This window comes from Corvus brachyrhynchos, unplaced genomic scaffold (assembly GCF_000691975.1).
Source record: "Corvus brachyrhynchos isolate BGI_N302 unplaced genomic scaffold, ASM69197v1 scaffold79, whole genome shotgun sequence".
Lineage (NCBI taxonomy): Eukaryota > Metazoa > Chordata > Aves > Passeriformes > Corvidae > Corvus > Corvus brachyrhynchos.
This window is the reverse complement of record NW_008240023.1, coordinates 1386344-1400166: the sequence shown is the minus strand read 5'-3', so window position 1 is coordinate 1400166 and position 13823 is coordinate 1386344. Positions and strand designations below refer to the sequence as shown.

General features: G+C 42.6%; 1 protein-coding gene across 1 annotated transcript in view; it reads right to left on the bottom strand.

Moving 5' to 3' along the window:
* Positions 1–13823, bottom strand: part of AGAP1 (ArfGAP with GTPase domain, ankyrin repeat and PH domain 1) — a gene marked incomplete at its 3' end in the record, with an annotated part of 282469 nt that overhangs the window by 166671 nt on the left and 101975 nt on the right. Inside the window, exon 9 of the mRNA XM_017743360.1 lies at positions 873–1000. Within this exon, the coding sequence (XP_017598849.1) occupies positions 873–1000 (128 nt within the window). The remainder of the gene's footprint in view (positions 1–872; positions 1001–13823) is intronic.

The window sequence follows — 13823 nt, the reverse complement described above, 5'->3', positions numbered from 1 at the left end:
AAAGAACTTTTAAGACTAAACTGGCACCTGCATCTCTAGGGTTGTAACCCAGTGGTAGAAGTTACTCCTTTCTGCCAAAAACCAGGCACTCGGTGCGGGATAGAGGTCCAGAGTTAAAACAGATCCTCACGTGGGTGGCTCAAGATTGCAAAATAACCTCAGAAGATACTGGCGTATTATTGAGTTTAGAGTGAAAACCACACCAGAGTGGCTGTAGGTATTTGATATCATTCAGTTTACATCCATCCCAACTGGGGGTATGCCCAGAGATTATCACTTGACACTAGAAAACAAAGACACTGAGGAAGGGCATCGCGAGGGAGACACAGGGGAGCGTACAACACACACAGGTAAAACTTGTGCTAGTCAGAAAATTTTGGTATTAACCATATGTAGTGGGTTGAACCTGAGTTGATGGACACCATATGCTTCTAAAAATACCATCAAGTGAAAATTCCAGCACTCTAACTACTGGGATACACCAGCTCAGCACAGCTGAGGGACAGTAACCATCAAAAACCCAGCAAGGGGATGTTAAACCACAGCACAGCAAACCCTGCAACTGTCATGACTGGTCTACTCAGACCTGCAGGCTGCTGGGTACCAATGAGAATGATCAAAGCAGGCTTATCAATCCAAGCACGCTTTAAAGCCAAATTATTCTGCTTTACTATTTTGTTTCCTGAAATGAAGTCAAGCCAATCTAAAAAAGCCAAAAATTCAGATATTGCTTCAAATTACAGATCACTGACAGCATTAAGAAAATGGCAACTACCTCTCGAGCAGCAAAGAGAGCACTTGAAATGGCATGAAATACATCAGATGAAAAGCAGCTTATCAGTTCCTCTTTCAAGCATTTATTTTATCTGTACCTGGCTGATATGTACGGCAGAAACCTGGGCAGAACACACGGAAGAGTGGCTCGGAGAGTTGGGCAGAGATTTGCAGGGTCCAATTGAGAGCTGCTGTTTCTTCTTGGTGGAAACGATCTTCTGGGCAACTAAAGGGAAACAAAACATCCAGGCAGGTAAGGCAGAGCATATGTAGAAAGCAGGGCATGGCAGGAAAACACAGAATGAACAAGACACAAACAGAGGGTTCCACCACCAAAGCCTGCTCCAAAAGTTGAGTGTGTTACACGGAAGACAAATGATGCTGGTTTTCCATGATGCTCCATGTGAGACCCCAGCTCGGTTCTCCACATGGAGGATGTGACTCCAGAACTCTCACTCCACCAGGTGAGCACCAGAGGACTCGAGGAAAAAGTTACAAAAAGCAAGAGCAGGAATTCTGTACCAAGTCCCCTCTGTGCTTACACCACCACACTAACAAAGCTTATGGTAGGAAACATTTTCCATTCTTTTTTGGGATGTTCTCCTGGCAGGCAGAAGACACCCAGTCTCTGCTGCCAAGGAATAAGATGGACTGTCCTTAATTACCAGCCATCGCACCAGGGCAATCCATTTTGGAACCCAAACCAAAGATAATTGGAATATTGGAACTGATAAAGGGTCCCCGACATAGAATGAATACCTGGATTGGTGGTGCCACACACCACATCCCAGCGAAATTATTTATGGAAAGAAGCTGTATCATGATTTCTAGTTTTAGCTTTTATTCCTTAGCAGCAGCAGCAGCACAGCTGGAAAAATGCCTAATTTGTTTTGCAATTTATTAAGACATTTTCTTCAGCACTGAAGGAAAAGCAGCATTTATCAAATGGATACAGGGATCAGAGTCATTAACATCTCTAGACACAGCTTGGCAGACCCATAATAAAAAAAAAATCAAACAGAACTGATGTGAAATGCAGCAACTTCCAAACCCCTTCTACAATTTTTCAATTTAAACAAGTCAAACTATTTCAGGAATTCATCCCATCACACACTGGAGCTTGAGTTCTTGCTGCTAATTCAGCTAAAGCCTTTGGAAAGTGCTCTTTTTATATGTCACAAATACATAAAAATAAAATTTGTTGCTACCTTTTGAGTCACAAATTAAAAACTAATCAAAATTTCAGTCTTTAGAAACAGATATCTGCGTAGTGCTAATCAAAAATACCACTAACTAAATTTAGCTTCCTTGCATGCAGTTTTCTTCCTGAAGGGAAGCACCTCATGAAACTTGTGCCAAGGAGCCTGCAGTCACCTGCAAAGCCTCCACCAAAACCAGTGACAATTATTGGCATCTCCTTAAGAAGTACCCCAGAAACTTGATGGAATTAAGCCAACAGAATCCAGGCTGTCTTGTTCAGAAAACATAAAAAGATAATCACGTAAATTCCAAGATTATTTTCCCTCACTACTTTATAGCACAGGCAGGGATGGTGTAAGCATAGTTTCTTCTCAGATGAATGCAATTTTAATAACAAACTGGTCTGTGGCTTATGTTTTTCATGCAAATGAATGATGGCATAACCATGATTTAGTGAGAATACATTGTATAAAGAATAGCTCATATATATGAAGAAGCAGCTTCATTAGTTACATCCCACCTCCAATAGGCCTCTTATCATCCTGAAAGGATGGTATCAATTAATTTATCTTCCCCATGCATATTGATCATAACCTTCATCAGCTAATCATGTTTAAATTAAAGGGGAATATCGTAGCACTCTGTCATTTCAGACCCATTGGGTTATTGATCTGGAGCCTGGGAAGCCATATATTAAAATATTTTAAAACACATTAGTGAGTGAAGAGAGCAAACCAAAGGTCAGATTTTAGCATATGCACATGGATTTGTCTTCATCGTATGTGGAAAAGACCTAAATTAAGACCAAAACTGAACAAAAACCACACATGAATGAAAACTACCTCGTCTGCAAAAGCTCCTGCTCCCACACAGGAGAGATAATTAGCCAAGGAAAATATTTACCTCTTCCCTTCAATGTGAACACAGGGGTGTTGGTAGCATCACATCAACACGCACAGCACAGTCTGGGCAATGAAGGGGAAGGAACAGGGGAAAGAAACTCAAGACAGTCTGAACTCACCGACTCAAATGCACAACCTGAACATGAGCAAAGAACCAGGCTGCTCCAAGCCCCAATGTCCAACCTGGCCTTGGGCACTGCCAGGGATCCAGGGGCAGCCCCAGCTGCTCTGGGCACCCTGTGCCAGGGCCTGCCCACCCTCCCAGGGAACAATTCCTTCCCAATCTCCCATCCAGCCCTGCCCTCTGGCACTGGGAAGCCATTCCCTGTGTCCTGTCCCTCCATGCCTTGTCCCCAGTCCCTCTGCAGCTCTCCTGGAGCCCCTTTAGGCCCTGGAGGGGGCTCTAAGCTCTCCCTGGAGCCTTCTCTTCTCCAAGTGAACAGACCCAGGTCTCCCAGCCTGGCTCCAGAGCAGAGGGGCTCCAGTCTCAGAAACATCTCCATGGCCTCCTCTGGACTCATTCCAGCAACTCCACATCCTTCTTATGCTGGGGGGGTCCCAAACTGGACACAGGTAGGGTCAAAATAGGCCACTCTTCACCTCAAATGTCTTAGCTCCTCACTCCATCAGAACAATGACGTCCTATAAAGAGAATTAAAAATGCAAGAAAGCAGAAATATTTCTGCCCCAAGTCTTCAGGTTCTGTCTCATTCCAAAGCTGCTTCTGAACACAATATCTGAATTTAATACTTGCTGAAAAATATTTCTAAAACAGATGAATACTGACTTAATCTATAGCAGATATCAAAAATAATCCAGAGAGTGAGAAGCATTTCAACTATTTTTAAAAATCAATTGAATTGTCTGTACTTTTACAGATTCCATTAAGCTATCAAATTTGGGACAGATTTTATTGTAATGTATCTGTAGTATGAAAAGCTAAACAAAATTTATGTGCAAAGTCAAGACCTCTTCTGCAAATAAAGGGGGATATGCCATGGATACTTAGAGCTGTAAACAAGGAGAATTGATATTTAGCAAATATTTGGTCTTGGGGGGAGACCAACGCTCATTTTTTATACATCTAAATTTAATTCCACGAACCAGAATGACTGGGAGTTGTGTTTTGCTTTAAGGCATTGATAATTAAAAGCATGTGAAATTCCCGCTCCAAGTTGGGAGGGAAAGCTCTTGGCTTGAATGCCTCTTCTTCCATGCCTGACCTAGCGCACCACAACAAAATTAACCTTCCCACCCCCTGCCACTTTCATCTCAAACGCTACTTTTTGTTAGTCAAAACCCACTCATTCCTCAGCATCTCCCGCTCCCTCCCTGCCTGGATGGCTCGCAGGGAGCCCTGAGCAGGAGAGCTCGGCACTCCGGCAGCCTCGGAGCTGCACAGCGATGTTTCCAGGCTCCAGCTCTGCGGATCTCCGCGCAAACCACCGCGTTTTCCATCTGCGCATGGAAAAAGGGACCGCACGCTCGTCTTCCCCGAGCAAAGCCCTCCCGTTCTGCTCTGGGGGCTGACGAGCAGAGGACTGAATTCCCTCATGGGAGGACGAGCAGGGCACCTCCTCTCCCCGACACCCACAGCTGTGCCTCCATAATGAACCCACTCCTCTTTGTGCTCCGTTTGGGAGCTCGTCCCCATTAGGAATGCTGTTGCCAGAGGAACTGCACTGACAGAGTTGTCTTGCCCTGGTTCAAAGGGCTGTTCACACGTCAGCTCCTCCTCGACCTCATTAGCGCAGCTCCATCCAAGGACAAGGACAAGAAAGGCAGAGTCCTGGGGGGAAAATACTTCCTAGGAGAAGTTCAAGGCACAAGGTGAGAGTCTTACCAGCTCCGCATCTTGGAAAACTGGAAACACCCTGCAGCGCCCAAGAGATGACCTGAGGCAAATCTCATCTAGGCTGAGACCTGATCTCTCCCTGCTCCTAAGATGGATCCTAGAAAACATCCAAAGGTATCAACAATCTGATCACTTTTCATTCCCAAAAGGCAGGAAACACAGCTTTTCCTGTGCTCTTTGCTTCGACCAAGGAAAGCCTGGATTATTAAAAGGGAAGACTCCAAGCATACAAGATCCTTAACATCTGGTGTTATTTCTCTTCTCAGTGATCACAGTACAGGAGTGCTGCATATTTAGGAGATGCAAACTCTCTTCTCCAATTACCACTAATTTCAATCACAACTGGTTTCTCATAAAAACCTGTTCAAGAGCATTTATCTCCACTGTGTGTCCGAGTAAGCACCGGGTTCAGTTAAAACCTGCTGCTTTGTGCAGAAGATGGGAGCGCAGGAAATTTCCCTCCACTTATGGACAGAAAATGGCTTTCAGTTGAAGCTGGAAGGCTCATGGCTGGGTGAAAACCAACAGCAGGGATAAACACTCGTGAATACCTGTTTTAACTACTGGGAAGGAAAAAAGAAATGCAAAACTGGGAGTTACACAGTATTTGCTTTTACCTTAAAGAATACAAGTGGAGAAGTTAAGATATACAGCAGCTTCCATTTTTACAGCAGCTGCCTTTTAGCTTAATATTCCATGTTTACAGTATGAGTTCAATAAAAGTAAATTTATTCCACAATTACATATTGCAGGAGAGGCAGTAATAACTATCAGAGCAAGCCCTAACCACAAACGCTTCCAAATGGGAAACATTAATGTAAGTAGCCACTATTAAGGCCATTGTGCCTGTTATTTTAAATTCAATCCATTTTCTAGGCTTAACAACCTTTACACTCCTCTGTTTAAAAGGAGAGCTCAGCATTGCACATGTCAGGTGTAATAGAGAAACGAGTGCTGGACAACTGTAATGCTGGGGTTTGGAAATGGCAATTTACCCAGCTAATTCCTGGCCACACGCAGCCAGAAATGTCTTAAGTTACTCTGCCCTGAAGAAGCAGTGCCACTGTAAAGCCTCACCTGCAGAGAGGAGTTCTTGCTCTGCACTGAGCACAAACCCACTCCATGCTCTGACAGCCTGTGGTGAAACTTGCTGGGAGAAACTTCAATTTCACTCTACAGCACGACCAGAAAACAAAAGTCAAACCGACCAAAAAAGTATAAATCTGTACTGCAAGGGACCAAAAGCATTAGGAAGTTTTACAGGACAAAGTGCTTGGTTAACAAATCTTTGCTTCTTATACCTTGTCTTACAAGATATGAAAATACAGCTGCAAATCAGGCTCAATATTAAATATCTTTAATCAATGCCAACATATATTTTTTCCTCCACAGGTAACTATAATTAACACTGCACATCACTTATTCCCAACTTCCATGCAAATCACTGCCTTCCAAGACTAGGCAAGCAAATATGCCAATAAATCCACTGGAAACAATCTGGCATCTGAAGGAATTTAAAAAATAAACCTGTGTTTTCTTCACTACTTGAACTGTGCTGCAAGTAGAAGCACATGGCTCAAGGATTTAAGGCAAACATTGTGCCAGACACACAGGTAAAGCCTTCTGCACATGGATTTACCTCACCAGTACCTCGTGGAGCTCTGCTGATCTCTCCATGAGGACAGAATCAAGTAATAAATCCTGTTACATCCCACACAGAGGTATGATTTTAAATGCAAAGGTTAAAAAATGTTGAAACAAGAAAAAAAAGTCAAACTGAAAAGATTCAAAAAGAACGTAGTCAAATTGATGTGCTTTGTAAAATGTCCATATAGGAAGCAACTGAGTTGTTAATTACCCTTTAAGAATAACATTCTTAAGGATAACATAATCGTATATATTTAATTCTGTATCAAAACACAGAATCACCTTTTAATCATGTCAAGACAGATTAAATAACAGAAAATGATATGATACTTAAGGATTTTACCACCTTAGCGACAAATTTCACACTCCCATTTTGAAGCAGCTCCATGGAAAGCCCATTCTGGGGCATCAAATGAGAACATTTCTGCTTTCTGAAGATTCATGCACACCCAATGAGCTCACTTAAAGGAGCACAAAAAAGGACACAAAGTGCTAGAAAGCTGCTGGTTATGCTAGCGCATCTCAGATGCATCCATCCCTCTAGAAAGAAATAAACTTATGCACATTTAGTGAATCAAATTCAACTCGTGCTTCATCCAGATGGTTCTATTAACTCAACTTGAAGAAAAAACTCACCAAAAAGCCACAATAATCAATGGTTTTCTTTTTTAAGCTGCCAAAACGAATTAAAATTGTTACCTAACAACTCAAAGTCTGAAGTCAGAGCAGCAACCACACCTTGAGATGACACAGCTACATCCAGACAGGGCACAGCTGGTCCCAAAACAAGGGCCATGATTCTTGGGATATCTAAGAAAAAAGTTATATTCACCTAACACTTTGAACAAATGGCACTTTTTCCACATTAAATATGGGTATTATTCCTCAATATGTGAGTATTCTCCTCAGAAAAAAAACCAGAGAGACATCAGGTTTATTACAGCAACACACACAAAGTGCACAAACACATCAGTACTTCTGAAGCACAACCTATCTATGCTGCTCACCAAAATCAAGCCAGAGAATGTTCTTGTACTTTAAAGAAAAACCTCCCTCAAAACAAACCACCAAGGACCTAAATAAAATTAAATAAACCACTTCAGCCCATGAGCTCCATTGTCCACTGAGCCATCAAAATCCACCTCTCAGGCACACAAATGCCTGTTGGAAAAAAGAGTTAAACTCTGTGTTACCAACATCACTGCTTCAGTGCAGGTGGAGTAACTCCTGCTCCCAAAACACCCTCCTCAAATCCAGCAGCAGATAGGAAACCATCTCCTCCACCACTACAGGCTAAAATTCCTTTGGGTTTGTGGGTTTATGCACATTCAGCTGTCACAAAAGCAGTTCCCTGCCCGAGCAGAAGCATCATAGAGCATTTCACATAAATCTCCCAAAACACATAAGCCCCCCCTTTGCACTTTAATCATTTGCTAACAGTTACAATAAGATTGTATTAAAAATTTAAACTGCCCTACTTAATGCAATTTACCTTCAAAGGTCCATTTCCAGAGAATGAAGTCGAATGATATAAATGTCGAACACTTGATCAGATTTATGGCGCCCAAGAATATTTCTCTTGATACGGATCTGACGAGTGAAGGCTAATGGCTTTAGTTTTATTACTTTTTAAGCACTTAATGGGAAAATTTAGACATTTTCACAAGACTAAGCTCCAGCAAGAATGGTGCATTTACAGGATGACAGCAGAGGAGAAAGCTGCGTGCTCTCCGTGGAGATGACCGGTTAAACAGCGTTATTAAGCGAGAGATTAATGCCAAGTATTTATCCAGATAATCTGTCACACAACAGTTAGGCCTGAGTGCCTCTCAGCCAAACAGCGGAGAGCAGCACAAAGTGCTGACTCTACAGCCGAGCTTCCACGTGGAACTGGAGCCAAAATCCTAGGGCAAGACAACTGAAGTCACACTGAGACTGGAAAAGCAGGAGCTGAGTGATACTGCCATGGGTGCAGATCAACCAGCGCCTGCAGGGGGTTAGGGAATACACCTTGCATTCATTGAGGGATCCCACCTCTTCATCCCAACCACGTTCTCCACAAACACAAAAACTACTGCCAAAATGCTACAAAGCAGTAGTCACACTTGTCCAAAAAGAGGGGTTTTTTTCCTTTTTAATTTTTTTTTTTTTTAACTGAAGGACAGCTGGGAGTCCTCAGATTTCAATTAATGTCGAGGTACTCGGCCAATCAGTCACCAAGTGCTATAAATTCCCTCTGTTTCTCATTAGTTACACTATTGCACAGCTTAAATCTAAACATACCTTTCTGGAAGACTGTAAATTACCAGCCCTAAGACACAAGCAAGTGCATCAGCCATCAGGAGGGGCATAAATGATGGGAGCGAGACGATTGTACGTGCACTCAACTCCGGCTGATTTACTCCCCACGAGGGCTTTTTTCACGCAAAAGTAGCACCAGCAGAAGTGCCACCAGCAGTACTCCATCTCCTGGAGTTTGCATATCTGACTTGAGACCAGTAATGACCTGTCTTTATTAACATTAACAAGTTTTATGCCTGAAATCCAATTTTCTATGGAAAAAAATATTTCTTCAGCATCTGCCAATAACGTTCCTTCATTAAGTGCAGATAGAGCTTGAAGAAAAACAAACCTTTGCCTTAATTTAAAATTGGTTCTGTGACTCTGAAAGTCTTTTCAAGGGTGAGACACTGCAGAAGGTGCCTGACACAGCAGGATCTTGTGCTGAAACCACAAGGAACACGCATTCACAACATTTATTAACAAAACCATTCAATTTTTAGTCATGTACCAGCTTTAGAATAATTCTTGAACTAAACGTGATAAGCCAGCACTCCAAAGAGGTTCCTGAGGGAATGCACTTGTCACAGATGACATATGTTCCAAATAATGCTCAAAAAAATGTCTTCTATCAGAGTTACAATTTATTCAAAAATTTAATTTGAAGTTTTGGAAGTTACAGGAAACCTTCAGTCAAGGGCTATAAATCAGCAGCCAAAACAAAAATGAGGAGAAAAATCAAAGCAAACCAAACAACAGCAAACTGTGAGCAATTATCAGCAGATAATGAACTGAAGTCACACATGGAGACTGTTAGGGAACCCATCAAGAATCATTTAGGTTGGAAAAGCCCTCTAAAATCATCACATCCAACCATCACCCCAGCACTGCCAAGGCCACCACGAACCACGTCCCCAGGTGCCACATCTAGAAGTGGAAGAGTCCCCCAGTCTCCCTAATCCCTTAACAAAACCTGTTGAGCCCCTGTGTGCAAAAGTCACATTTAATTTTTGTAACTGAGGCAGCCCATGCAGTCCCATCCATCTGCCAACTAATTTTCCTTCCTGATTTTAGCTTACTTCCTAACCAAAATGCAGGATGCATTGCTGAAACAAGTCCACGTGGACCCCAGACTGGTAACCCCTGGAAAGACCAAACTAAAGAAATATACAGGAATATACAAAGAGAAGCTATTCAAAAAGTGGCTCTATGTTCTACAGACTCATCTCTTGTACAATACAAGTGCTGGATTTGCCCTTTTCCACAAAACATTGGCCAGATCCTGCAGCAGGCAGGACCTGGCCTTGCTGTTTCTGGCTCACACACAACTCCACCAACTAAGGAAAACAAAGGGAAGTTTGATGCAGAGAACAACAGTCTGTACTAAAGACCACACTACCCCAGGAATTGAGGCATCAATAACGTAACCATACAAACAGGACAACAAGCTTCAAGGGATACTTTTATCCTTGGCAAAGGACTTGGGATGCCCTGATGCCCACAGCTATGCTGGCCCAATACCCTGACTTGGGGCTGCCCAGCCACCAGCAGCCTCAATGACTGACAACAAATAAAGTTGCTCATAGAGGCAACTTAATGTTTGAGCCTGGCCAACAACCAACCCGACACCATCCTCTCTAAAAACGAAATGAAACGAGGAGTTTACAGATAAAATTCACTTTACATTGACATTTGATGAAAATCACACAACGCGATAGGTGCAAACACTTTTCTTCCAGGAGGGAAGAGGCAGAAGTTGCAGATTTGGTGGGCACAAGTTGCCTTGTGCAGCACCAGGGACTCACCACCTCATCAGACCAAACCTCAATTGCAAAATCAATTATATACAATTAAAGACTCTCTACTTTATAGCGAATGAGAAAGAAAAAACACATCTTATAAACTCTGCAGCAGCACTGGAAGTTTGCTGGTGTAGGAATTCCGAGGCGAATGCCACCACTGTGCCTCACTCCACACACCACCCCCACGCATCCAGGGAGGCTTTTAAAGGCTGAATACACAATGCTAATCCCAGCGAAGCAAACAGCTCAATGGGATTTGCATATGCATACGGATTAGCTGAAAGGCAACGATTTGCAATGCATTTCGGAAATGGCTTTTGAAGAACCAGCTATGCTAATAATCAACTTTGATGTTGAAAACGTGTTTGTTACACAACAGAGAAGGTTACAAAAGGATTATGTTTATTACACCAGTTTTAAACGTTTGATAGCTCAGACAAAAGCATCTCTTCATTATAAGGGGGCAAAGCGGGCTCTTGGCTTTAATAAATGTTCCTAAACACACCCAAAACAGAATGAAGTTACAGAAAGGGCATTTTCCCTTCCCTTTCTGTCTTCAGACAACACATCTTGTGGGCTAGCTCTTAATCTCCCATTCATCAATATTAAGCCAGCAAAGCCATTTTTTTGCTAGCAAATTTTAAGAGAAATCCACAAAGGACTGTTAAAACCAATGACCAAGGGAAGACGTATTTAGGATAACTGGAAAAAAAAAAATTGAGCTTTAGACATTTCATGTTGCCCTCTGTACGTGAGGGCTCGCTGGAGAAGCTGTACAGAACATGGCATAAAGCAGGAGACGAGGGCTTTAAGATTTGTCAATAAAAAATTAAGAAGAAAAATCAGAGAGTAAATGACCAAACCGTAACCATAGAAGCATAACAAAAAGCATAGCAGTAAGAAGAGAGACAAAGATACACTGGGCAAGGCAGAGCATCCCCCAAAATGCAGCAAACGAGGCACGCTTTAGACAGACCACTCAGAAATAAAACAGACACAAGGAAGCACGGGTGTTGCTGCAATAAAGCCAATATAAACTGCCACTTTGTGGAGGCCATGCTCTGCTGAAGCCTTTCCTGGCCCTTGCCTAACCTTGTGGTCAGCTCCTCTACAGCATCATTTTGCAGCTGCTAAAGAATCCTCACTCTAACAGGTAGCACCAAGCAGTATTTCACTTCATTCGTTGTTAAACCCTACCCTCTGGACACAGCCCGGGGCTGAGCCCTGCTAGCAGCTGTCAGTCTGCTGTTCAGGTCCCGTGGCTCAAAAAGAACCACAGAAATTGTCACTGCTCTTTTCAGCTTCTGCCACCAGCTCTGCCAGGAGCTGCAGCATGACAACATTTCTTTATGACTTATTTCTGTTCTGCTTTTCCTGGTATCTCTACTGAGAAGGGCAGAGATTTGAAAAATAAGGAATTTTCAAGCTTTCTCCTTTCCAGAATTTTTCGCTTCTGTTTCTTTTTTTAAGGGAAAACAATTCCTACTTGCTTGCTAGACACTCCACAAATGTGTTTATAACGCTTTGTCTCCCAAGCACAACACACACAAGTCTATCAAACAGACCAATTCTGCCTCTTACTCACAGTTCTACCGTGGGAAAAAAAGCAATTTACCCCCAAACCACCAGCTTGTTTCCTGCACCAGGATTTCAATCAGAGTTTGAATTAAAGAATATTACTTTACTGGACTAATTCTGAATCATCAGTACTGAAAACCTGAATTCTTTTACATTTTGATGAGACGTATCAATGCTCCTGCTGCCATTTAATGAAGAATTTCTCTATATTGAACTTGGTCTTGCATTTATTGTACTCTCCAAAAAATTTAACAGCTGTCACCTATTGCATAAAATCAGCAGTTCTGCTCTAGGTTTTAAGTAACCTGCCTTACTGCATACACTTCAAATGAAGACTTAGAGAAAGTGTCATAAAATAACCGCTATAAAATTAAAAGTCACACAAAAAGTTCTGCAAGAGATTATGGTTTTCTACAAGTCACCTACTGAATGACACACCACAGCTAAAATCAAAACCTCCCTGGAACTTTTACTGGCATTACATCATTCAACTCCTCTGCGCTAATGATAGCGCTTCTCAAATGCCGTACCCTGGACTACAGCTCCTCACCCCATCGTTTGATTCCAAGAATGAGGAAAAATAGATGCAGATAAGTCACTGGAAAATCGGTTTTCTTTCCTTCACACATTTGTCAATCCAGGTTGAAGAAACCTGATGGAGCAATAGCAGTCTCAAAGTCCCCAAAGCCCGCAAAGCTGGTGCGATTTTCGCAAAAAATTGGCAAAAAGGCGAAGTCTGTGCCCACCAAACAGCGTGGCAGTGACACCAAGCACGAGGGGAACTGCACAGAGACCTCCTAAGTCCTCAGGGACACCGGGAAAAAAATCTTGAACTGTAACGTGTAAAGTGTGAAATTCAATTAATCAGTCTGAAAACATAAATCCAAGTATTTGGATCCATTTCCAGCCCAATCCTACTGATGCCAACTGCTCCCCAGGATGAAGGCTTCTTCATACCTGTTTCACCAATTCATACAGCTCATTTCAAGCCTTTCTACGTTATACAGATGTCAGATACTGGATTATTTTTCTCCTACTAATTAACACGGGGCCCTTCCTACAACAATGTGAAGTCTGATTTATGACACCAGAACTTGCCAGCTGTGGGAATGGGGCTGAGAGAATACCTGGAAACCAGAAGAAACGTCTGCACAAACAAAAACGGCCACCAAAAAAGAAAAGAATGGTGGCATGGAATGTTTATTTCCAAACTAAACCTTGTAATTTATTAATGGCCCGTAAGAGTTACAGGCAGGCAGGAAGGGTAAAGTAAATCTAAGGGCAAAGCATGAGCAAGGGCGAAGCTGAAGTAAGTTCAGAACAAAACACACAGAGAAACACTTCACAAGACAAGGGTGACCAGATTTGTGTATTTATAGATCTTTTATTTCCAGCCGACTTTGGCGGCCGAGGCGTTTGAACGTCCCGGCGCAGGGACACAAAGCCCCGAGCGGCTCCCGGCGCCGCGTTATTCCCAGGGAAACGGGGCGTGGATTAAAGATCAAAACGTCAAAATTACCTTAAAATCAACGCCTTAAAACGAACTTAACATTGAAACGACTTTAAATGAACACGGGGGCTTAAAACGAACGCGACTCGAGCACTTGTTGCTCCAGACTAAGCCATAATATCGAGGAAAAGAAATTGACTACCTCCTGTCTCTTCCTCATTTAAAAAAAAAAACCAAACCAGGAAAATACAACTATCTGGACCCAACCAGCAAAAATACTGATTTCCCAGCGGTTTTGAAGCCGGGGGGGGGGGGTGCCAAAGAGTTCGCAGGCC